This window comes from Falco biarmicus, chromosome 10 (genome assembly GCF_023638135.1).
Source record: "Falco biarmicus isolate bFalBia1 chromosome 10, bFalBia1.pri, whole genome shotgun sequence".
Lineage (NCBI taxonomy): Eukaryota > Metazoa > Chordata > Aves > Falconiformes > Falconidae > Falco > Falco biarmicus.
The window spans coordinates 15,881,192-15,905,281 of record NC_079297.1 but is presented as its reverse complement, the minus strand read 5'-3'; the positions used below and the strand labels follow the sequence as shown (position 1 = coordinate 15,905,281).

At 49.8% G+C, this 24,090-nt stretch overlaps 2 protein-coding genes across 18 annotated transcripts in view; one reads left to right on the top strand and one right to left on the bottom strand.

Moving 5' to 3' along the window:
• The window catches only part of BCL2L1 (BCL2 like 1), a 198,280-nt gene that overhangs the window by 157,060 nt on the left and 17,130 nt on the right, over positions 1-24,090 (top strand). Inside the window, exons 1-2 of one of the 8 annotated variants that reach the window (XM_056354122.1) lie at positions 22,127-22,371; positions 23,412-24,075. In XM_056354122.1, the coding sequence (XP_056210097.1) occupies positions 23,521-24,075 (555 nt within the window). In that variant the 5' untranslated portion in view covers positions 22,127-22,371; positions 23,412-23,520. Of the gene's footprint in view, positions 1-22,126; positions 22,372-22,527; positions 22,685-23,011; positions 23,165-23,239; positions 23,258-23,411; positions 24,076-24,090 lie in introns of those variants that run through there. The other 7 variants (XM_056354125.1, XM_056354123.1, XM_056354126.1 and 4 more) reach the window with 7 other exon arrangements.
• Positions 5,654-21,025, bottom strand: TPX2 (TPX2 microtubule nucleation factor). Of its 10 annotated transcripts, none has more exons than XM_056354080.1 (19): positions 20,919-21,025; positions 15,168-15,316; positions 14,777-14,899; positions 14,466-14,586; positions 13,790-13,921; positions 13,244-13,294; positions 12,992-13,114; positions 12,433-12,566; positions 11,966-12,120; positions 11,364-11,535; positions 11,074-11,212; positions 10,312-10,528; positions 9,994-10,089; positions 9,584-9,655; positions 8,346-8,522; positions 8,056-8,202; positions 7,404-7,515; positions 6,535-6,722; positions 5,654-6,059 (listed from the first exon to the last, which is right to left on the bottom strand). In XM_056354080.1, exons 2-19 carry the CDS (start codon positions 15,277-15,279, stop codon positions 5,949-5,951), a joined length of 2,382 nt encoding a protein of 793 aa, XP_056210055.1. In that variant the 5' UTR covers positions 15,280-15,316; positions 20,919-21,025; the 3' UTR covers positions 5,654-5,948. The 10 variants fall into 10 exon arrangements, with proteins under 10 accessions (XP_056210055.1, XP_056210053.1, XP_056210052.1 ...); XM_056354078.1 differs by having other exon boundaries at positions 6,535-6,701; positions 20,766-20,968; XM_056354077.1 differs by having other exon boundaries at positions 20,766-20,967.

The following is a 24,090-nucleotide window of genomic DNA, read 5'->3' as shown; positions in this document are numbered from 1 at the left end:
GAGCCTGGCTGCTCCCACACAGGACTCACATGTGGCCAATGCAGGCAGCAGCAGCCCAAGAGCACTGCTCACCCTGCTGCAGCACCTCCCAGGAGGATAAAACGCTGTCCAGGCAGGGGAAGGGACAGTGCTGCTCCACATTGCCAAACCCTGGCTCCCAGCGTCAGCACACCATGGGCTGGGGTCAGGCAGCACCAGAGGAGCTGTGGTTCACACATGGCATTGAGAGCAAGACAAGCCAGGATGGGGACACGACCATCCCCCTGTCCCAAAGGTGCTGTTGCCCCACCTGCCCCTGCCCTTGGGCAGCTGTCAGGGGGAGCACAAAGGCATCACACAGGTGTAGGCAGCCAGCAGGACAGGGACAGCACCAGCAAGCAGTGCAAGGGTAGAAACAAGTTGCCCCAGGACCCTTCCCTTGCCACGAGCAGCAGCTCAAGCCCAAGGCCAGTCCATGTCTCATCGATGGGATGGATGCTCATCTGGCTTTGGGCAGCAGCTGGAGAGCAAGGGGAAGGAGCCGGTGCTGCCCTGGCTCACCCGGGCGCAGCACTGGCCAACGGAGCCTTCCCACCTCCTTCGTTGCTGCAGCCCCCAGCCACGATGCACAGCCCTGCTGCTCAGGCAGCCCGCAGGCAAGGTTTAAGCTAAGGAGAAATCAAAACTCGCAGCCGAAGTTGCCTTTTCTGGAGCCCAGTTAGTCCTGACAGCCAATCCATGCAGCAGCGGGGCGGGAGATGCATCTCAGACACCCACCACCACCTCACGCAAGAGCATCACTTTGCTCGGCAAGACGCAACCAGGGGCTCCTGAGCAAACACCGGGCTCTCGTGCCCCAGCCCTCACAGCTTGGATATGTGGCTTCAGTGAGCCCAGCTCCGTGCTGGAGCTGGTGAGCGTCCCCTTTCCCAAGGGAAGGTAGAACCTGGAATGCAATGACAACAACAGGGATCATACAACAGCAGGCCCATGGCTCCAACCGGCAGTACCGATGCAGTCATGTCCACGCAGAGGTTTGAACGTCACCGCATTCAGGGCTCCCAGGGACTGTGGGACCCACGCTGCCCATTCCCGGCACAGCCACTGCTCCCGTGGCGAGCGGGAGTCCCCCAACTCTGCCTCCGCAGGGCACGCCGGCAGGAATAACTGGCTAGATGTCGTGCCTTGGGGACTCTGCCCACCGACTGTCATCACCAAGGTACAGTTTGGAATTGCCTCTCCCCTCCTCTGGCCAAGGGCTGCCAGGCACCTGGTTGCCACCAATGTCACTTCAGGCATGCGCTGCCACCACTGCGCCAGCCTTAGGCTCTGCATCCTCACGGCAAACCATGGGTGGAAGGAACACATCCACTGACCGGGCAGGGGAGCAGGAGCACCCACCTGCCACAGCCATGCCCCACAGCCCCCTCAGGCTGGTTGGTGCACTGGGAGCCGGAATAAAATTCTCCAAGGAGAACCGAAGCACCTGCCTGGAAGCCGGCCAAGCCTTCCTGGGGCGCCTGTCACCTCGCACGGTCACTGGGAGTTGGTGTTGGTACCTGGATGCGAACCTTGGGACAAGGGGAGGATGCAAAGCTCTGAGAACAGGACCTACAGTGCTGGGGGAGCTGTGGAAATGGTTCTGCAAAGGAAATGCCTGCAAAGGATGAGTGTCCTGTCGCTTAGCACTATTACAAGACAAGATTCACTTGTGAGAAAAGGGAAATAAGCTGAAAACAGTCCCCTCACAAGAAAGGTTTTTAGTTTTGAAGCACAATAGCTGCTCCACAACAGGATTTCGGATGCCTTGGTCCAAAAGCCCATGCCGCAGCAAGCAGCACGGCGCACCAGGTCTCTGCAGAGCACAGAAGCAAACCAACCACCACCAAGGTTTCTCAGGCTGGTGTTGCTTTTTTTTTCCTCCCCATTCAGAAACTTAAGCCAGTCTACATTGGCTGCAGCTGGAAACAGCCTGTCCTGGGGATACCTGGCAAAGCATCAAGCATGCCAGTTCCCTAGCTACGCGGTTGTCACAACTTCTGCAGCACACTTTAACCTTTATGCTTTTCATGGGTAAGCGAGGCGCTCTGTGCAGCCAACATTGCCCGTCCTCCAGGAAACCCTACACCCCGTCTAAATCGAGCGGTAGGGCAGGCGAGAACATCCCCACCTGAATCCCAGCCATGCCACTGTATCACAAGCCAGCCAGCCCTTCCCGGTGGGGACCAACCCAGGCACGTGGTCGGCAGCTTAACTGCTTCCATCAGCACCCAGGACTTCCCCAGACAGGCTGCCATCATGTCATGACAGGTCCCATCAAGGTGATGGGGAAAAACAAGGAAAAATCCCAACATCTTCAAAAAAGCTTCCAGAGCCTCTCAAGGACAGCACGGTGGCTGCCAGCAGTGACACCAGCAAGCATCCCACACTGGTCTGAAGCACCAGGACCTGCGCACACACAGGTAGCTTCATGCCAGGACACACTGGCAGCCAACCAGGTATCTCGGCAGAGGCAAGCAAGAGGCAAAGCTGTGGTTTTGAGAGCATCCTCAAGCCTTTTTGTCAATCTCATTCACCAGCTAGTAAGAACTTGCAATTCTCAGTACCCTTCAACAGAACCGTCCAGGAAAACATTGTCTGCCTTTTAGTTCCAGCTCTAGTCTGAGCTCAACAAATTACTTTGGAAACAACTCAACTAGAGATGCTTCAAAGGAAGATTTTGGACCCAGTTCCAGCTTTCCTTGATTACCCCTCCTCCTCCCAGCCCCACTAGCTCAAGACACACTCACAGAGGTGATGAGGTTTGAGTTCTTCAATACAAGAATGTTTTCACAAAATCCACACAGAAAGAATATAGATTTTTACATCAGTTTGTCAACTGACCCTGACTCCAGAGACACATGCTGAAATGGCACTTGGTTAAATCCCGGTCTCCGGCTCCAGTCCTATAACTTTATTCTCCCACTTACACTCTGCTGGGACTGGGAAAGGCACCTGCTGCCATTTCCCTGTCTAAGCCTTACCCAGACGCCATTCTCACAGGCACTCTGCTCCTCCAGCATACCCATCTTTTACACATCTTCTACATTAGAGCAGTGTTTCCAGCATATCACCAGTTTCCTCCTGATTAAGAGGGCAGGTTGCACTAACCCCCTGCCACCCGCCAGCCTGTGAGAATCCCCTCCGGAGAGCTCTGCCAGACACCCGGTACCCCGCAGGGCATGGCAGCCGGAGGCTTGCTTTCACCAAGTTTGCAGTGTATGAGGAATATAAGAGGCCATGTTTGCAGGAAGAAGTAATATCTTTTATTAGACCCAATGATACCACTGGGAAAAAACTGACAAGCTGCCAGGCATACAAACTCTTCTTCAGGTATGAAGCAGAGGCCATGTAGGGCCATCACGGAAATCCATCCTTTCAGGGATCCATATCTGCTCCAGCTCAGCAGCCTTGTTATCTCGCTTGCCTTTACATTCTTCGGCAGCTCATCATTATTCAGGCTTTCCTCTGACTCACCATCAGTATTTGCCCCTCCTGCTGTACACACACCACTTACTCCAGAGGAGCTGGCACTCGAGGCTGCAGCAGAAGTTTCCTTGACTGCACATTCGAGGTCCTGCAATGTCCCTGTTGGGCAGCTCATACAGAACAGCTCCACTGTGACAGAAATAAGATCAAGGCAGACCAAGGCAAAATCTGCAGATCCACACAGACCTTCGATTTCAAGAAGAGGATGCTTACACATCCCTCTTGCTCCAGTCGTTCCTGTAAGCTGCACACCAGCAAGGCTGTCACAGGGCTGCACCTGGGACAAGCAGCTTTCTTGGCCAGGCTGTTGCTGCGGACAGTCCCCCCACCCCATTAGCCCCACGTTGTTGAGCTGAAGGTGCAAAATCAGCAAAATGCAGCTGAAGGCACCCTGTGTGACTGGGTCAACCTTCAGGCCCAGTGCTGCCACAGCCGTGTAAAAATCCTCGAGATAAAAGAAGCAAAAGCTGAAGCTTCAGCAAAGTCTCTTAGCTCACCCTTTTGAAGAGGCCAGGCTGTCACGGGGTCATTCATCTTTTAGTACCAACATGCTTCGTCAAACCCCCTTGGTTCTCCAGTTCCTCAGTTACTAACTGCACAATACCTTTTTCTTTTTCATCCTTATTTTTCAGCAGGGGCGACTTTTCTTTTGGCCCAAGCAGAGTAAAAGTCTGAGGTTGGTGCTCTTTGAAGTGCTGAAGTTCAGTACGGCCATGCAAAACACTTGCTGACCGCTGGCTGCAACTGTTCTGCAATGATATCCTTGAGCATTGCACTTTTTAGGAGAATTCCTGCAGAACCATCATCCTCAGGTATAATAAATGTTGGTCTTTGAATTCAGCTCTGAGGACTTTCTGCCTCTTGTTTCTCTCAGATTAGGAGCAGCAATCACTTGATACACTTTGCCAAAGATAATGAGACAGTACCACTTAACACACCCCTTTGCTGGAGTCTGACACCTAACAAGTTTGAACTCCCTCTCTTCTCCAGATCTGAATAAAAAGCCACACACTCTTAAGAACACTTCTGCAAATCAGAGGAAGTGAAAGCAAACGTTTGCCATAATCCCCAAATAAGAAACAGTTTGCCCAAATGGGATATGTTAAGTTTCATGTGCTTTCCTCTGTTCAAAACAGCACAACAGCAGTAAGCAGCCCAGCTCACATGGGTTCCAGCAAGCAATAAAGGTAAAAGACGCATAAACACAGGAAAGGCAAAGCCTCAATGCCATTACAGCTCAAGCCAGCCCAAAGAGCTTTACACATTTCCAAACCTGAACTAGAGAGCTTGCTCTTTCTTTCTGCCAATGGCTTCAAGCACACCTCCAGTCACTGGCCATACCACCCTCTTTTTTTTTTTTTTTTTTAAACAGGTCCCTTTTTGGCTCAGGAAACAGCACAACATGATCACCTGTGTGAGCAGAACAGGTAACAGCAACAGCCATGTCAGCAGGCAGCAGTGGTGTCTGAGGGTATCGTATGGATGTAGTTGTACCCCTCACCCCTTCTTGCCCTCACACAGCCTTTTGGAGTTATCCTTGTTAAGCCAAGTCCAAGGAAAGGCCTCAAACACAGACTTACAAGGCAACAAATCATATCACAATGCTAAGGCAAGAAATCATTCTTAGTAAATTTTAATCTAAATTTGATCACCTCTTTGCCATGCTGGAAGTTTTGTCTTCCAGCACATTAGAGCACTCCATCTATATTTAGCCCTGCTAGCTGCACTAGACTGGCTAGATGACGATGAGTCCTTATCCAAAAGAACTGCGCTGGCAGGAGCCAGGGAGGCAGCTTACAGCAAGTCATTTGCCAGTGAAGTGGTTCCCCAAATAGAATGGCTTCAGCTATAAAAACAGCAGAAGGTTTAATGCTCTAACATACAGAGAACTACTTTAAAGTGTGGGCAAGATTCATGTTAGCACTCATCTAAACACCAAGAAGAAAGGCCAGACCTGCAATATGCTGGCTCGCAGAAGCCTCATGTATTTAACATGATTCAAGCTTAATATGGGCTAAAGGCCTAAGAAACAGACACTTGAAACCAATACTAATATGCACAAAGACAAGGTAGCTCTTTCCAGATGCACACATCCCTGTATGTTCACTAAGATCCCTTTACTGAAAACTCTTCTGCAGAAAAGCGATTAGATTAGGAATTTTTATTAGTTCAGGTACACAATATTTGTATACAATACCAAAAACCTGGTTCGGTCTTTAGAAAACAAGAGGTCTAGATGTGAAGCAATGCTGTTCGGTACTGCCTGTACACTGTGCCTCAGTCACCTGCCTCAGGTGGAGTTAAACTACTCAACATAACAATAATCGAACCAAGTGTAACAATTGAGACTGAGGAGTCAGGTAGTAACAACTGTTCACTCTCTGCCTGTCAAGGCAGTAGAGAAGGATGGGAGCTCCATCCTGCTATCACATGGATGCACATCAGCATCGGAATCTATCAGAAAAGTTGGGAGACTTTGGTGTAGTCAGCGGCTGATCACTGGGCTTCACTTCTACGTTGCGGTATTTGCGTATTGGATTTGCCTTGTGAACCTGGAAAAAAAAAAAAGAAAAACAAGGACAACATGAAGCAAATGGTTGCAGCTATGATGAAGCTGAAACTTTCAGGTGAGCTGTCAGTGGGACAAAGGTGGGTGTCTGTCTACAGGACTGCCATGCTGCCTAGGGCACTGGAGTGAGCCACCAGGAACATGCACAGCACACTTTGGGATCACAGATTTTACAAAGAGCATTATGCCCCAATGACTACATGTGTACAACTCAAAAAAAAAAAAAAATCAGTCATTTCAGTAGAGCTGCCTTTTTTGTTAGATTGGGTTTTGGTTGTGTGGATTTTTTTTGTTTGTTTTTTAAAGACCAGTTATAAAGTTAATAAGGAGTCAGTTTGCAACAGGGGAACTTGAAAAAACAGTCTCAATGCAGCTCAATACTGACATTAGCCCATTTAGTATATTCACACATCCCTTTGGGTTACTTTACAGCCCCTGTTCAGAAATAGCTCTCTTACCATTTCTTGTCTTAGCTTGGCAACTTCTTCCTTTTCACGCTCTTCTTCCTCCTGCCTGAGCCTCTCTTGACACCTCTCCCGTATGGCTTCTCTATCTGCCAATCGTTTTTCAAATTCTTGCCGCTCTTTAGCTCTCTTTTCTGTCGCCAGCTCAAAGCTTTCAGGAACTACAGAACCAGAAAGGCTCTCTAAGTTCAGAGACAGAGGAAATAAAATCGGTGCAAAGACAGTCAGGTAAAGCAGAGCAGTACTAGTATCAAACGGAAGCCTCCCCCGGCACGCTTCACCTTGCAAGGGTAGTTAGTAGATAACTCCAGGCTTCGGGAAAAGATAAAGCCTTACACCCAAACGTGAGTAGTGTTAGTGCAGACATTACCCTGTCACAGGTGTAATGTCTGTGACACTCCTTTTCATAGGAGGAAGCAAGCACAAAACTGTTAGTACAGAGAAGTTTTTGGCAGGTTCTATACGCTATGAAGCTTTGTCTATCCTAAGCTGTAGATGCCTTCATCTCATTAGAAACGGGAGGAAAAGACTGACAGCTGCTGCAGAAATGCCAGCTGTCTCTGCAGGGAGCCCCTTGCATACTATTTACCCTTAACCCAAACTTGCACACATCAATCATCTGCCAATTGTAGCATAGCTGTTAAATACAGCTGCCATGTTAGTGCAGGACAGGGGGGCAATGGACAGGAAACTCCCCCAGTCCCTGCGGACACAAGCTGTCAGTGAATTAGTTGATTAAATGCAATGCGCTATTGGCTGCGCTGATAAAAAAAAAAAAAAAAGAGGCAACAGCCAGTCTAAACATCATTGCATCAGTTTTGAGTTATCAGCCAAGCCTGCGTGGCAAGTACTTGTAACTGTACCTGATAATGGCTTATTTCCCCTTTTAGGCACAAAAGGCTCCTGGTACACCACTGTGTTAGGCCGAGCTTTAAAACATGCTGCCTCTTTCTGCCTTTTCAAGTCTTCTTCAAGCTGCAACAGAAAAGAGCCCATCAAGTGCCAGGTATATTGAAAAGACCATCTGCCCCCACCCAGACATCAGCACTCCCAGCACTGGAAGAGCCAGGTTGACTTCGATCAAATCATTTGCACAGAAAACTACATTGAAGCCAAAAAGTTGACGCTTGTTGCCTGTCAGTTACTTTTCCCAAAAAACAGCCTGAAAGTTTCAGATGACCACTGCAGCATTTGCATAAGAAAAGCAGTATATTATTTATGTGTCAATAAACCCCCAAGCACAGAGGTGGTCAGAAAAGGGATCCAGCTGCACATAGTTACTGCTCAAAAAATACCCTATGGCTGTTCATGCAGTGGTGGTAAATCCCATCACTTACCATAAAAGGGAGAAAAAAGCCTTAACCCATAGCACAAGCCTCATGCAAAGGACAGAATAATTCATTGCTCAAACTCAGATCCTGGTTCAAGTCAAGTAGGACACTTTCTGAAGTCTATTACAACTCAACTAACAAGCTGCTTTAAGTCTGGCCACACCCATTATCCTTTTCATCTCACCTGCTGTTTCCAGATCTGCAGCTTGGCAGCTCCCCGTTCATCAACCTGCAGATTGAATGGCTCTGGCTGAGTTGGGTTTTTGACCTTCTTTTCTGGCAGCTGAACATGGTCAAAGTAAGGTAGAGGTAATGCTTTGAACTTTGGCACCTGAAAGAAACAACACAAGATATTTCTCCCCTTTTCCTCAAAAGGGCAAAGCTTTGGAAGTTTAATAGCCAACAGCAGGAGGCACGTCCTGCCACACACTTTTTACTTAAGGAGTGGAATCCAAGTTAGCTTTTAGTTCTTACCTCTTCCTTCTGCAACTCTTCTATTTTTTTCTCTTTTTGTATCTGCCGCTCTTTGTCACGGGCATCAAAAGAAAAAGGGCAAACTTCCACGTGCCTCTGCTCTGGCATTTTAGGTTTGAAGGGCACTCCATAATGTCGCATAGGGTTAGCTCTGATCACCGGAACCACCTCTTTTTCCTAAAGGGATATTAGCATTAGGATCTGACACAGCACCAGATTTTTGCAGAAAGATGACAACAAGCCATGAATACTGGGGTTCCTTTCATGAGGGTCACAACAGCATCAAGCAAATACTCTGGACACGGCTAGAATTAGTAATCCTATAAGTACCAATTTACAGGCATGTTCTTCCTCTTCCCAAGCCACTACCAGTTCTAGTACTCATCCAAGTTAGTCTAATTCTTTAAGGTCCTCTTCATTAGAGGGAAGAGAGAAAGAAGGACACAATGCATTCTGAATCCTGCTCCCCACCTCCAGGGATCTAGAGCAGGGGTCCTCAAGCTACGGCCCGCGGGCCAGATACAGCCCCCCCCGGGTCCTCAATCCGGCCCCCAGTATTTAAAGAACCCCCTCGCCCCTTGCCCCACCGGGGATTGGGGGGGAAACCAAGCAGCTGCAGATGAGTTCCTGCCACTTAATCCGCACGCCGGCCCCCTGTTTAAAAAGTTTGAGGACCCCTGATCTAGAATGACTGTGAGGAGAAGGGTCATGTGCAGTATCTGCCCTTCTCAATAACAGAATAGAGAAGGGCGACGTCCTTTAGAAATCTAAGCAGTTTACTTTCCTCATGCATAGTAGCAACACCTCAGAAACCCTAGTCATTGCCCTCATGTTTAACTTGACTGACTTCATTTTGCATGAGAATTCAGTTTCTGTAAAAATGAATAGCAGCAACCAGATTGCTAGAGGGGAACAGCACAGAGGAAGACTACCATGGGAGGATGTATGGGCTCTGGCTGAGCCCCACAGCACCCTCAGAGCACTGTGCTTGTATTGGCAGCTAGAAAGGTAGGGATCACACCACCAGTGTTTCGGTTACTGCTGACCAGTGCTGGCACAGCATCAAGGCTGTCTCTCCAACCTTCCCCCCCGTCACCAGTAGGCTGGGGGTGGGCAAGATCTTGGGAGGGGACATAGGCAGGACAGCTGACCCAATGGGCTATTCCATACCATATGATATCTGCTTAGATATAAAAGCTAAGAGAACTGAGGAGGAAGGGGGAGCATTAGTTATTTACTTGTTTGTCTTCCAGAGCAACTGCTACACATACTGAAGGCCTGCTTCTCAGGAAGTGGCTGAACATCTCCTGCTGATGGGAAGTAGAGAATAATCTTTTGTTTTCCTTTGCTTCTGCATACATGACTTTTGCTATTGCCTCACTAAACTGCCTTTAACTTGACCCACAAGGGTTTTTTTTCCATCTTATTCTCTCCCCTGCTGTTCTACTGAGGAACGGAGTGAGAGCAGCTTGGTGGGCACCTGGTGCCCAGCCAAGGTCAATCCACTACAGAGGAACTGCCTAACAGGAGGGAAGGAGCTAACCAAACCAGGCCACCACACCCAGCTGGCAGAGGTACTGCAGGCTGGCCAAGGCAGTCACCACAGTGGGACCAGAAGGCTTGACTACAGCCTATTCACAACAGTTACCTTTTCATCTCTGCTAGATGTTTGGGTTCTGCTTTTTAAGGTGAAGACTGGAGACTTGGGAACTGTAATAGGAAGCACCTTCTTCTCTGGAACACCCTGTTCAGAAAAGCCAGTAAGGAGTTACTCAGGCCTACGTGCCAAGAAAAAGCGCTAGAGAAACAACCTGACATAGCACAGTACCTACTCATTGCAGTTCTTCCTAATGACAGTGTTTACTGAAGATTATCAAATACATAATACAACATAGCTACAGATATTTTGAAGCTAATTGCCACCTCAGTCCTAATTCCCAGGTCTGGGTATTACTAAACTTCTTACCACAACATCCTCCAGGATTTTTGTTGGACATGGCCTGGAATGGAATTCAAAGTGCTCTTCCTCCTGCTGCTTCTTACTGTCACGCTCCTGAATCCTTTTTTCAGTTTCTAACTCAAAGCCAATGGGTTGTGTGAGGTCCTTCACAGAAGGTTTCTTGGGCAGGAGTGGTCCACCCTCAAAGATTTTGGGATTGAGTTCTTGTGCTTTGAATTTGTACCTACACAGAAAAGGCGGAGATAGTCAGCAATATATGGTACATGGCAAGGTACAGCTTCTCTCACTGTGTAAAAAAGCAAGTCAGGTACAGAAGCAGCTGTGCCACAAGAAAAACATTACATAGCATGCACCTCTAGTTAGCAACTCCTCCTTTGCTTCTGAAACAGCAAGAAGGAAACCTTATGGATTGCTTTCTTGGAAATCCAAAACTTTGTATACAGGAGAGTTTTGAAGTGTATTGCAAGTTGTACTGCAGGCTGTACTGCAATACACTATACCAGGTTTGCTTAACTAATTGTAAACTGTACTCAACCCAGGATCAGCTCTGCTCTCCTAACAGCACTTTCTTCAAAATGAAGAAGCTACTTTTTACACCCCTACAGAGCCATAGGATTATGTTCAAGCTAAATAGATTTTCAATGTTTTTACAATACTCATTCTTTTATGCAAAAAGGGTATTCCTGAGAAGTGATATTTTGGCATCTGAAAGATACTTCCAGTGCAATACAATTCTCACTTGGAGGACTAGAGTAAACCTTTACTTACTGTTTAATTTTCTCAATTTCCTCTGCTTCTAACTCTGCTGTAGTTTTGCAGGTGATAGGTCTGAAGCGCTGCTTCGTCCGAAGCACTGGCGTTTTGGGCTTTGTAAGCCGAGGCTTCACCAACTTTGCTGGAACTGGGCCTATAAATTCAAGTCACAAAGGCTAGCAGTTAATGGCAAGGCCTTCAACAGACACAGGCTGTTTGCTTAGTACAGTAGTCAAAGCATCTTTCTTGCTCTTCCACAATCTCTGTGGACAGCCTCCTGGCTGGATGTTGCCAGGACCGCTCACCTTCATCAGATTTCCTGCTCCTCAAATGGTAACGAGAGGGCGTGCGTTTTTGGAATGCTTCCACCTGCTCAGCAAGGGACACATATTCTGATGTGGTTTCTTCAAGTTTTCTTTTGTTTCCCTGGGACAGATTGAAAGGTTTGGGGACAGTGGGTCCCTTCGGCATTTGCACCTGAAGACAAAAAAACTACAGTCATTATGGCCATTTAATACAGGATGTTTTGATAATATTTCCCTTCCCCATTTCACAGTATTTTCTCCTTCCCTTTATCTCAAAGGCAGCAACACTTAACATTACACATCAGTCTTAATTGTCTGAACATGCACAAGCTAGTCACATTGGCAAACTGTAAGAAATGGAAGATTAAAGCATAAGTATAATGTCAGATCTTCCAGTCACTAAAGGGCCCCTTTTTCCAAAAGGGGCCTTTGGAGTGCTGCAGCAATGCAGACATGCAGTGAGTGAAGTTACATCTGTACAACGCTCGCCTCTCCTACGGTAACCCTTTGTGGGTTACCAGCAGCGTGTGTGTTGCAAAAAGCAGAAAGAAGGTGATGTCAAGAATCAGTCAGCTGACTGCTGGCAACACTCTGGTTCTCACCGGAGAAGGAGGATGCTTTCTCAGTACTGCTGCAAAATCCAGTTCCTTGTACTCGTTCCCAGGCTGGCTTTCTACATGTTTAATTCTATTCTCTGTGCAGAAGTGGAAGTCTATTGGCTTTGTTACTTGACCAGCAGTTCTTTTCACAAGTTGTCCTAAAGACAAAGAACATGAGAGGTCTGGAAGCCTTTTGGAGTGGGGGGAGGATTTGGAGGGGAGTGGGGGAAAAAAAGCACTTAACTTCTAATAACTTGAATAATTTTTAGAGAATTCATCTATAACTTTTCAAAACATGACAAAACCATACAAACCTGCCTCCAGGCAGTTTAGGGGCTGTTCTACATTAAAAGCCACCCAATCTTAATACTTGTTACAAAATCTGGAATATTTGTTTTTAAAGTTTTTTTGCACAGCACTCTCCAGCTTAGCCCAGTACAGCTTCAATTTGTAATTCAGCTAGAGCCCACCTGCTCCAGCAATAGCTGCTTTCAGAGACTCCTCGTTCTTCTTCCGTAGCTCCGTAACCTCCTTCTGCAACTGCTGCATCTTTTCCAGCTCCTGTTCCTCTGTGCTCTTCAGCTTGCCAGAAAGATTGGTCCTCCTGCAGAAGCACGTTAGAGACTGAGACATGCCTTCCTGCTTCACTGGTTATTAGCACGATGTCAGTGCAAGAACACAGTTATCTCCGAATTCATTGCAGGAGCATCACTCTTTATAAAAAGTATACTCTTTAGATTTTGTTGGCTCAAGAAAGCCTGCAGCTAACTGGTATTCTGCATACCTATTTGCTGTATGCATGCTTTGCCTATTAGCAAGAACAACTTTTGTTTCAAATTAAAAGCAAAAGCTTTCCTTTGCATAGGTTCAGCTGGTGAAGTACATTTCATCCCAATATTGTTGCCTTGATCCAGTGTTTACTAAATGTGATACCACCGCATGCTAACTTGAAGCTGAAAACACTCTAGCCAGGGCTGTCACCTAAATCAGCTGTGATTAGCACAGACAAGTCACAAGAAAGCTACGTACTTTAGCACTGTTGGCGTGGAGGGCATGGTCAGTTTGCTTTTCCCTTTCCCTGGGGAGCGGGCAGGACCCTGCAGGGGCGCTCTCTTTGCAGATACTTCTGTCAGCTTCTCTCTGCTGCTACAACTAAGGTAACAAGTTATGGCAAGCTGCTCAATTAACTGTGCTCTAAATGAAAGATCACCTGCAGCTCTCACCACCACACATAACATCCCAACACCTGGTGAATTCTAAGGTACACCAGACCAGCCTTACCTCATCACAGGCCCAGGTACAGATCGACTAGTTTGCCCTGGTACTCTAAGGCTGTAGAAGGGAAGACAAATGACTGAGTTTGCAGAACTTAAGCTTTTCTTGAGGAGGTAGATGTGCTGTAGCTCATCTAGGTACAGCAGCATTTGAGAGATTGCACTCCAATTTCCTGACTTCAAGCTTATCACCATAGGGTATCTTAGTGGTTAAACTAATTTGAGAAATATTTTAGCTGCGACTCTTTCATAGCCTATACTTCCTGACAGACAAGCTATGCCAAATTTAAAGCTAGCTGACAGACATCAAGTACGAAGAAGCTTAAGAAACCCAAGCTTGTTTCATTCACATCTCTTATCTCCAAACAGTGTTTCCTTCAGGTCTTACAGCCATTTCTTCCTATTTATGAAACCACTATCAGGAATCAGGCATCAGTCACCTCCCCGTACCCTAACCTTCCAGTGAAAACCCTCGCAGCCATGTGGAAATCCTTTCCAAAGAAACAGTTGTACCGCCTTCCCAGCCCCAAACAGAAGGGCTTTCATGACATACACTCTCATTTTTTTCAGGGGTGGAACCTCTTCCTTGTTAACTTGGGTATCAGCATTTCTTGTCACTTCGATTCCATCCAGCCCTTTATGTTGCTGTGCTTTTCTCTGCTTTGTAGCCTGTCTTCTACCCGCTCTACAGTAGAACAGAAAATGGAAGTTAGCTTTCCCTAGGTCCAAGACGACACACAATCTGTAAAACACTTCTTATACCAGTGCATCACCTAACTCGAACATACTCCCCTATGCAAATTGTGTTTAACACAAGAATCCAAATGCAGAATGAATTATTTAACAATCCATAAATTTAATATTCTTTGGTATATGAGCACACAGAGCCCCTTGCTTTAATATCAAGAACGAGTTCTGCCCAACTGAGGCAGATATAAACAAAGAAACTTTATAAGCCACCTCAGTTTCAGATGTCCTCGCATTCCAGAAGCTCCTAGTGCTACTGAGTCTCATTTGACAAGTGAGACGCTGCAGTATATTTCCACCCCTAGAGATTGTCCCTCCAGCTTTTCGAGCAGATCAGCTGCCCCAGTACACTATCTCTGCGCTAGAGAACTTCAGACCCATAGGATGACCCAAGAACAGCTAGAACTGCAGATCCTGAGAGCAAGGACCTGCTTAGTTACACCGTCATCGATCTTCATGCAAACTGAACACAAGTATTTCACCTCTGAGAGGCCTTTGCAGGAGCAGCAGCTCTCCAGCTAGTCAGGGATCCAACGATATTCGGAGGAACTGCACTGGCTTGCACACTTTCTGCTTCATTGTCCTCTTCAGCATGGCTCTCACCTATGAACAGTGACAAATGGCAACTCATATATATACACACATGTAGAAGAATGCTAAAGCAAAACCACACGCGGCCTTGCGAGACAACAACATATGAAGATGGTCCAACAAAAGCCAGAGGCTTTGCATTTTGCCAATGAAAAGTAGGTAAAATTTATTCTCTCCCTCCCCCCACACCATGCCAGCTTACTCATTATTCCTTGTCGTGTGACAGAAGACTGAATAATATCAGGCTTTGAAAAAGCAGTGCTGTTCTGTGAGGCCTGTGCCACATATTCTGCAGGAGGGATGTTTTCTGCATTGGCTTTTTGGTCTGTGAGGAAAGAGAGACTTTCACTGTACATACTACGTTAGGAATTTTTAACAATACCTCAGAGTATCATTATGTTAACAAAGTCCTCTGCCAAGTTACAGATTACAATCAAAATTTAAACACAAAACCAAAAAAACACAACCCCACGCACGATGAACAATGTGGTTAATAAGACTAATCAACAGGCACAGAAGCCAGGCCCAAAACAAGGATCACGCCAAGCACTCATCCAAAGAGAAAACAAATCAAGGAGTTGGAAGCAGCTTACCAAACCAGGCATCTGCTTTGTGTGCCTCATCATCATCATCATCATTCAGAGTTGCAAAGTTGATGCAAGGGTTTGGGACATCAAAGGAATATCTAGATTCTGCACGAGACATCTTCACACCATTCCCCACGAGTTCACCGCTTGCACTGCTACAGATATTTAGACAACAAGCATTGGTCACTTGTTATGCCAAACCCCAACACAGGTGTCAGCTATATCATGCTCCACCTCTCTTCCCCTGTGTAGTTTCTAAAGACAGACACCAGTACAGCTTTTGGTACATTTTCCTCGCTTGTAATTCACAGCCTTTAGACAAAACACCCCACAAGCAATGCAGTTGGTTATTCTACTGCTGATTGGCAAAGCTAAAGGGATTTTACCACTGCTGACATTTTGATAGTTTTGAACCTGTAAAGATCAAGTTTTGAAGGTTTTCTTTGTACCTGCAGGTGCTAGAATTGTGATTTTTTTTAAAAAGGAAGTACAAAGGTTTTTCCAGAGAGCAGCTGGTTTGCCCTTCCCTCCCTCACCACGTGCAGCAAAGAAGAGTTCTTAGCCTTCCCACAAAACAGATTTTGAAGCAAGAACCTGATGATGGGTTGACTCCAGAGCACCGCAAAGCACAGCCTTTCTCCCTCTGAAGGGCTACAAACAAGAACTAATGACACAAATGGCTCTTCTATAGAATAAATGGATTTTCAAAGCAGGAAGAAGTTCTGTAGCATATTGTTACTGGGCAGAAAGTAGGAAGAAGGACAGCATCAGGACAGCATCCACAGCACTACCCTGAGGCTGGCCAGACTATAAACAAACCAAGCACTGTGACTTCATCAAGAACAGTCCCTGAAGATATTTAGTGGAGCACTGACAGCAGGAGGAGTCCCTGTGTCAACAGGTGATACTAAACTCAAGGGAACAGGAATAAAGCCAACAACAAAGATAAACCCTTAAACTGTAGCAAAACCTTTTGCAAAGGTGTTTTCAAGTTTTTATGATGCCTCGCACAGCTGCAAGGCAAAGCCCTTAAGGATGTGTTACAAAACACTCCCTAAGGAAATCACCTGAACTTTGCTTTTATGAGTCCAACCAACTCTAAATCAGTATATTCTTAATCCACAAAGTTTCAGACCTAAACCATCTGTCTTGGCAGACCACACATCATTCAAGCCAGATGGTACGCTCCATAAATAAGAAAATGTTCAAGATTAAATCAAAACAGCATTTAGGAGGTACCACTGCTGTTTACAGTCACCAGCCCTCCTTCCTGAAGATGGCTGCACTGAGAAGCCTTCAGCTCCCCAGCACAGAATTGCAATAGTTAAGGGGAAGAATGTCATTACAGAAACTTCAGCTACAGGACTGTGAAGATGTCAAGATAGGACCCAAAGAAGGCACACAGAAGAACTGGAGCCAAAACTAACTGTAACTGAGCTCAAGACACGGCTGGAATCAAATGCTTTCCTAGCGCCTTTAATCAAGATAGGGTTTCTGTCAACACTATCCACTTTTTTAAAAATCAAATGCGTCATCTGCATTCCCCCCTCACCCTCCCCAGGCAGTCCACCGAGTTGGAGCTCCTGGCATCATGTTTCACAGCTGCTTGTGTCCACTGCTACGCTGCTGCAGCTTTTTACTGTGTGAAGTCCATATTTTTTCATAGCATCAGCACCCTCACCACCAACCTCTTCTCTCTCCCCTCCCTCCATGCCAGACAGAAGCAAATAGTCACGAGAAGAAAGGGAGCCTGTCAATGCCACAGTTTCATACTCCAAGTTTCTTGAAAGAGCCAGTGGGGATGTAAGTGTCATCATGACTGAGCTGCAGAGTGTCCATTTCAGTCAGATGAACTCACAGCATCCGCTTTTCAAATCCCTACGTATCATCAGTCCTGCGCAGGACAGGATTTACTGTGAAGCAGCAGTTTGCTAAAAGGCATCTCGCTCCTCTACCCATCGACTCTGCTTGGGCCTGAGCTTCAGTCAGTGAGGAACATGATGGCGATTTATCACTATGATACGTCCACTGCGATGCTTCTGCAACTGAAAGGCTCAGCCAAGCACAGCCCAAGGGCTGCTGCCCACTACCCTGAGGTGTTTTAAAACACCCAATTGTGATTTTGACAGTAGGACCACTATTACCTCAATCTTTTCTTTAAAGACAGGAAGCAAAATTCTTTCTCTCCACCGTAGCACTCTTCCACCAGAAGCGAGGTGCAGAATTTTCTTCTCATTAATAAGGATGCTGCATAACTAGCGGGCAGTGTGTACATTTACCAGATCATGGTTACAAGCACACTGTAATCCTATATAACTACAGCATGGATTTAAAGGGTAGCTCTGCTCTCCCCAACATCCACCACCTTCTATGTCAACACTAGTGTTCACAGAGCTTCTCAGCAAGCCAGCCAGGAACCCTCATCCCTGTTCTGCAGGCTCCGCTTTCACATGGAAGGCAGAGAATTTGGCTCTCTTGTTTTCAAAAACAGACCAAATTCCTTTGGTAAAAGTTACTGCCCAACTAAAACCTTAATTCTCTTTCTAGATCTGCTCCTCTCACTGACCTAAGCATGCCTCACACAGCCACAGCCCCATACAGTTTCTGCATGGAGCAGCACAGCCAAACCCACAAAGAGGAATACACGGCAGGTTTCTCTGACATCAGGTTTCTTCTGAATAACTACACTGTGGCACGTTCCAGAAGAGTGCCTTGGCCTGCTTTAGATTCATTAGCTTTGAGAAAGGATTAAGTTAAATTGGAACGAGCATTCCTATCCCAGAATAAGACTGATCCAACAGCAAGTGCAATAGGTATTTGGGAATAACTTCACACCTCGCTCTAATCCAAATTAGCTTTAAAATGCTGACACAATTCCATCACAGATGTGCTCAGGGTCTTTTTCTCAATGTAGTAGTTAATTTCTTGCCAAAAACATTTAGGCCAGACAAGGCTGGGGAGGAGTAACTCCAACAAGACCTATGCAGTACTGCCCTAGCTGCAGTAAGTGAAACTCGGCACCAAGTGCATCATAAGGATGCACTTCACACTTATGACCTAACCAAAAGAGCCTCTTATTTTTAGACCAGCAAACCCAGGCTGACAGTCGTCAGGCAATACAGTGACAGCACCCACTGCGTGGGACAAAAGGTCCCTCCCAGCAGTACAGGGCTTTGTGTCAGAGAGAGAAAGCACCATTCCAAGATGAGAAATTAGAGGTCAGAAGGAGAGAGGCTGGAGGAGTCTGGGTTTAGGAAAGCAGCAAGGAAACAGGCGGGAAGAGGGTGCAGAGAAGATCTGTTCTTTCTTGCCCACTTGCAATGTAATTTAGATAAGCCCCTGCCCAACTTGAGGTGACACTATCACAATACACCACTGGAGCTTCATAAGCTACAGATGCTATTTCCTCCAAATCCCAACAGGATCAGAACATGGAAAAAAATAGTACCAGATACACAAAAAAGATATTCCAAGTTGCATCAGCACATACCTGAAGCCAGTTGATCTGTATGCCTCAAAACCAAAGATGGACAATCAGGAATAAGCAAGAGAAGCTTCCCCAAGGCCAGGAGAGCTGCATGGCAATGTGCTGCAGTAATTCCGGTGCCTTCTGCTGGGCATTCAACACCAGCTGCCATTTAAACACAGGACACTGCACTAACCAGGCAACTCATTTAATTCAGTCTGGCAGCTTCTTTGTTGTCCTACAACCCAAAGCTTTCTGTTGTTTTTATAGAGACAATAAATCCAGACAAAGTTCCTAGATGCTTTTCAGGGGTTAATAGATAAATCTGATCATTACAAAGGGCTGGAAGCTGCCTTTCTATAGGCACAGTCCTGTCACCACCACCTCATAGGAAGCTATCCCACCACAAAGCCTCCACCTGAACTACTTGAGCACAATGCCAGCAACCACCAGAAGTCATCCTTGCTCTTCCCTGAGCAAGGTTAAGCAAACACTTTAACAAATTATGGATCTACAGCTTCTCCTTCCTCTCTGGTGCTCCTCACTCAACGCTCAAGTGTACTTTTCCGCAGCACAGAATCAACGCTGAATTTATCATCCCAGACACGGGATAGAGGCAACACTGCTGTTCTATCATATAATACTGAAAATGGGAGACAAAGCCTTTGGGCAGGCAATAGGTGTGCACAGAGCACACTGCAGACCGCCTTGATCTGCCATCATTAACCTACAGCAAAAGGAGCAAGGTGCTGAAGCAGCAGCTTTCCTCCCAAGCAGCCTTTGCTCTGCTAACAGCCCAGACCCACCTCCCTTCCAACAGCCCAAAATAAACAGCCCTGACATTCTCTGCAGATCTCACAAGTTTTAGAAGACAGGACATTCTGAGAATAGCTGCTCAAGGAAAAGTAAATTATTTTTAGCCAGTCTAACCTCAACTTATTGCTAGATTAAGTTGAAGCACCTCTAGTTTAAAAAAAGCACTGTATAAAAATAGCTAACAATGCATTTACTGTTACTTAGGCCAGGTTTTGCCTGGTTTTCTTCCCTCCTTTTCCCAGGAAGCAGGATTTGGTTTGATAAGTAGTAACATAGTTTTTCTGAGCTCCAAAATTAAGATGCATACTTCTCCAGGTTTTGAGCAGTGCATGTGAATGAACAGTTAAGGACACAGCATAGCACTGGCATTGGCACAGCACTCTGGGTTGTATTTCATTGTGAAATATGCAATTTCATTGTCAGATGTTGTGATTGTTTGAAGACTGGCATCTGAACATGCAAGTTTATTTTACTCATGAGGCAGCTACCCCATCATAAGGCTTATTTCAGTATTATGAACCTATCTCAAGAGAGGGAGTGAAACAGAGCAAGGTCTTAAAAAGATTAGTCAGGATGAATATGGTACAATGCTCTGGGTGATGCTCCGTTTGTGTTGAGGTAAGACAGACGCCGACACACTGGGAACCTGAAGGAGATGAGGAGACCATGAGTCAGGAGATCGTTGAACAAAGAAAGTTCAGAAGTTCAAGGAAGGAAGATTGAGCGACCCCCAAGACTGAGGCCTAAGAATGGAACGACCACCAAAAAATCCCCCCAAGAGATGATTCTAGGACTCTGCCTCAAGCTCCCCCTAAACCCCATTGATTATGAATATGATTATTAGATGTCGAAATCAAATGAATGTGTACATAAAGATGTTGTAACCTCTCACTTAAACTGTATAGGTTACCTGACTTTTCATTGAAAACTTCGCAGCTAGTCTGCCCGGTGCACAGCGGCTAGCCCCCCAGCGTTGCACGAAATAAATACCTTTTCTGTTTGAAGACAAAATTCATCCCCGAGCAATTACTCTGTGCCGCTTGGGCATCAGGAGCCCTTCGCCGCGGCGGCTCCCGCCGCCACCAGGCCCCCGCCCTGAGGCCAGCCCCAGGCTCCGGCTCCCGCGGGGGCTGCAACCAGCCCTCGGGATTCAGGCCCGCGCACGGGGCTCCGAGCGCCACCCTGCCCTCCCGTCATCGCGGCGGACGGCGGCAAAACCGGCTCCGCGCACGGGCTAAGCGCCCCCATCCAATTTCCACCGTTTCCCAGTCGCGCCCTCGGCCCCATGGTGCTGCGAGAGGCTGAGGCCGCGTTACCGATACCTGGCTCGGAGCAGGCCCGCGGCCCCCAGCATCCAGGGAGACCCGACGGGAACCCAGGGAAGGGCTGCGGCCCAGCGTCCGGTAACGGCGTCTTCCAGGGAAGGGGCGAAGCCAAGAACCACCTCGCAGCAAGGGTAACCCCCACCCACTCACCTCAGCGCCGCGGCCGCTCTACGCGGCGCCTCCGCCTGCCACCGTTAACGGATTTCAAACCGCGGTCATGGGTACAAACCGACCAATCAAACGCCCCGGCCACGCCCTCAGTGCGTGCCGATTGGACGAACCGCCAGGAGGTCAGAAGACCCGGATAAGGCAACCTCACCCCTCACGGCTTGTTGGCCGCAAGGGCTGACGGGAAACGTAGTGCTCGAGCGCACCCGGCACACTTAGGAGGCGGGAAGCAAACTACAACTCCCATAACGTACAGCGTGGAACGCGCGCAGCCAGTCAGACGAGGCGGCGCTTTGAGTGTTGTTTGGAGCGGCCTACCAGCTGCCGGCAGGCGGGTTCCCCAAGCGGGACGGGGCGGCGGGGAGCCGCTGCCTGCACGCAGCCGGGCCCAGGCGGCCTCGGCCGCGGTGGCAGCAGCCGCCCGGGCAGGAGCCCGCCGCAGCCGGGCCCTGGTACCGCGGCTGTACCTTGGGTGGTCGCTGGAGCTCTAGATTGCGGCTTCGAGTAAGCACGCAGCAGGCTTCCCGTCACTCGTGTCCTCGATCAAGCACAGGCAGCCTGCCTGCACCCCCAAAGCCCTGCCCGACCTCCTCCTGCCGCCAGCTGTCTCACCAGATCAGCTCCTCCGGCTGCCTGAGCCAGGGAAGGTGGCTCCGACTGCCCGCCCCTTCTGGTGAGCATAGCCGGGCTCCCAGCAGCTGGCAGAAAGTGCCCTGTACGCAGTGACGCTACCTGCCCCAAATCCTGCATAAAGCTCCCCGTGGCAGCGACACTTGGAGAAGGACGGATAAGAAGCCGCTAATGGGGGGGGGACTCGGCCACAGCTACCTGCACCTCATAGCGTTGCCCTAGGCGCAGGGGTACCGCAGGCTCCCGGAGCACCGTGGGGACACAAAAATATCACACGTTAAACCCAAACCGCTGTAAGACAGGCGGCCGTGGCAGCGGGCCCTACCGTACCCGCTCGCCGTGGCAGGGGCAGAGACCAGATCCCCCAGTGTAACGCCGCAGCCCAGGCCGCGGCGGCCCCTTCCAGGCCCCGGCGAAAGCGACAGGGGGCGCCAGAGCCCAGCGCGCCACCCGGCGCCCCTGCGCGTGCGCACCGGCCCTTCCCGCTCCGCGCACGCGCCCTCCCCTCCCTCTCCGGCCAACAAGCGCTCCCGCCCAGACCACCCCGCGCACGCGCGCCGCTCCCCGCCCAGCCTCGCGCTGCCGTGCGCATGCGCACCGCCCCCTCCTGCCCCCTCCCACCCTACCGCACCCCCCCGGCGCGGCCCAGGAGCACGGCGGCCGCTCGGCGGGCGATGCGGAAGGAGCCCGGGCACTGCTGAGCGGGCCGAGGCCCGGCGGGGCTCCCGGCGACCCCCGGCGTCGCTGCCAGCCGGGCCCGCGGGGCAGGGGCGGGAAAGACCCGGACCCTCCATCGGTCGCTGAGGTGAGGGGCGGAGTGGGGCTAGGCCGTGAGCGACGCGCGGCTCAACCAATAGGAGAGGCAGCTCCCGGGCTCCGCCCCTCCGGGCTCTCCCGCCGGGCGATTGGCTGGCGAGTGAGGGGTGGGCGCCGTCCTCGCGGGCGCCGTGTGGCCCTCGTGCGCGGGCCCCGTGCTGGCCGCTCCGCCCCGCGGGGTACGGTGGCCGCGAGGGGCGGTGCGGTGGCCGGGGGGCAGGCCGCCCCCTGCGGCCCTCCCGCGGCCCGGCGTGCCACCGGCCCGGCCCCACGGCGGCACCGGCTCGCCAAGGCTCGCTCCCGTAAGAACGCAGGGCCGGCCGGCCGGGCGGCGGCAGCCCCGGGCGGGCGGTGCCCGGAGAGCTCGGCCCCGGTGGGGAGCGCTGGCCGGTTTGCAGCCTTTTATCCGCTCGGCTGCCCTCCGTGCACCGGGGAGCGAGGGGCTCCGGGGGACCGGGCTGGGCACGGCTAACCCCCGGGGCTAGGGGGCTGCCCTGCGGTTACCGTCAAACCGGACCCCGCACGGAGCAGCCGTGACCCTTGGGCAACGCCGCCTGACCGCTTCCGCCGGCCGCCGTTGGGCAACGCCGGTGGAGGGGGGCGGGGGGAGCCGGGCCCTTTAACGGGCGGGGCCGGGGCGGGCGGGGGCGGTGCTGCCTCCGCCTCCGCGGCACTCCGGGACTGGCGGAGCGCGGCCGGGCCGGCCTGCAGCTCCAGCAGAACGGGAGCCGCCTCCGCCCCGGCCCGGCCCGCAGCCGCCTGCCAGGCGGTGCCTGCGCCTGGTGAGACCCCGGGGCTGGGGACCAGGGGCTGCTCGGAGCGAGCCTGGGGGCCTCCTGGGGCTCGCCGTTGGCTTCCCGGGAGGGGGTGTTACGGTCGGTTCGCTGTGCGGCTTCAATCCGGTGGTCCCGAGTCTCAGCATAAAGCTGCGGGATGATCTCAGCCTAAGGCTTTGGGTGTATTAACTAGGAGCTGTGGCGTTAACCGTTTCTTTTCCTTTCTCCTTCTCTGGTGTTTGTCTGTGCAAAGGTCAGATGTTTCCATTGGTCCTGAAGAAGAGTGGAGTTGGGACCTGCTAAGTGCTGATCTGCTTGTGCCTCCGGACCATGGACTCATTGAGAGCGTCCCAGGTGTGAAAATGTCCAGCAGTAACCGGGAGTTAGTGATTGACTTTGTTTCCTACAAGCTCTCGCAGAAGGGGTACAGCTGGAGTCAGCTGGAGGAGGAGGATGAGAACAGGACTGACTTTGCAGCAGAGGAGGCTGAGATGGACGGCGTCCTCAATGGGAGCCCCTCTTGGCACCCGCCTGCCAGCCACGTAGTGAATGGAGCTGCCGTGCACCGGAGCAGCCTCGAAGTCCATGAAATCGTTCAAGCAGCCGATGTGAGGCAGGCGCTGAGGGAGGCAGGGGATGAGTTTGAGTTGAGGTACCGGCAGGCTTTCAGCGACCTCACTTCCCAGCTCCACATCACCCCCGGCACAGCGTATCAGAGCTTTGAGCAAGTAGTGAATGAACTCTTCCGCGATGGAGTGAACTGGGGTCGCATCGTGGCTTTCTTCTCCTTCGGAGGAGCCTTGTGTGTGGAGAGCGTTGACAAGGAGATGCGGGTATTGGTGGGACGCATTGTAGCTTGGATGACCACGTACTTGACCGACCACCTAGATCCCTGGATCCAGGAGAATGGCGGATGGGTAAGAACTCCTCTC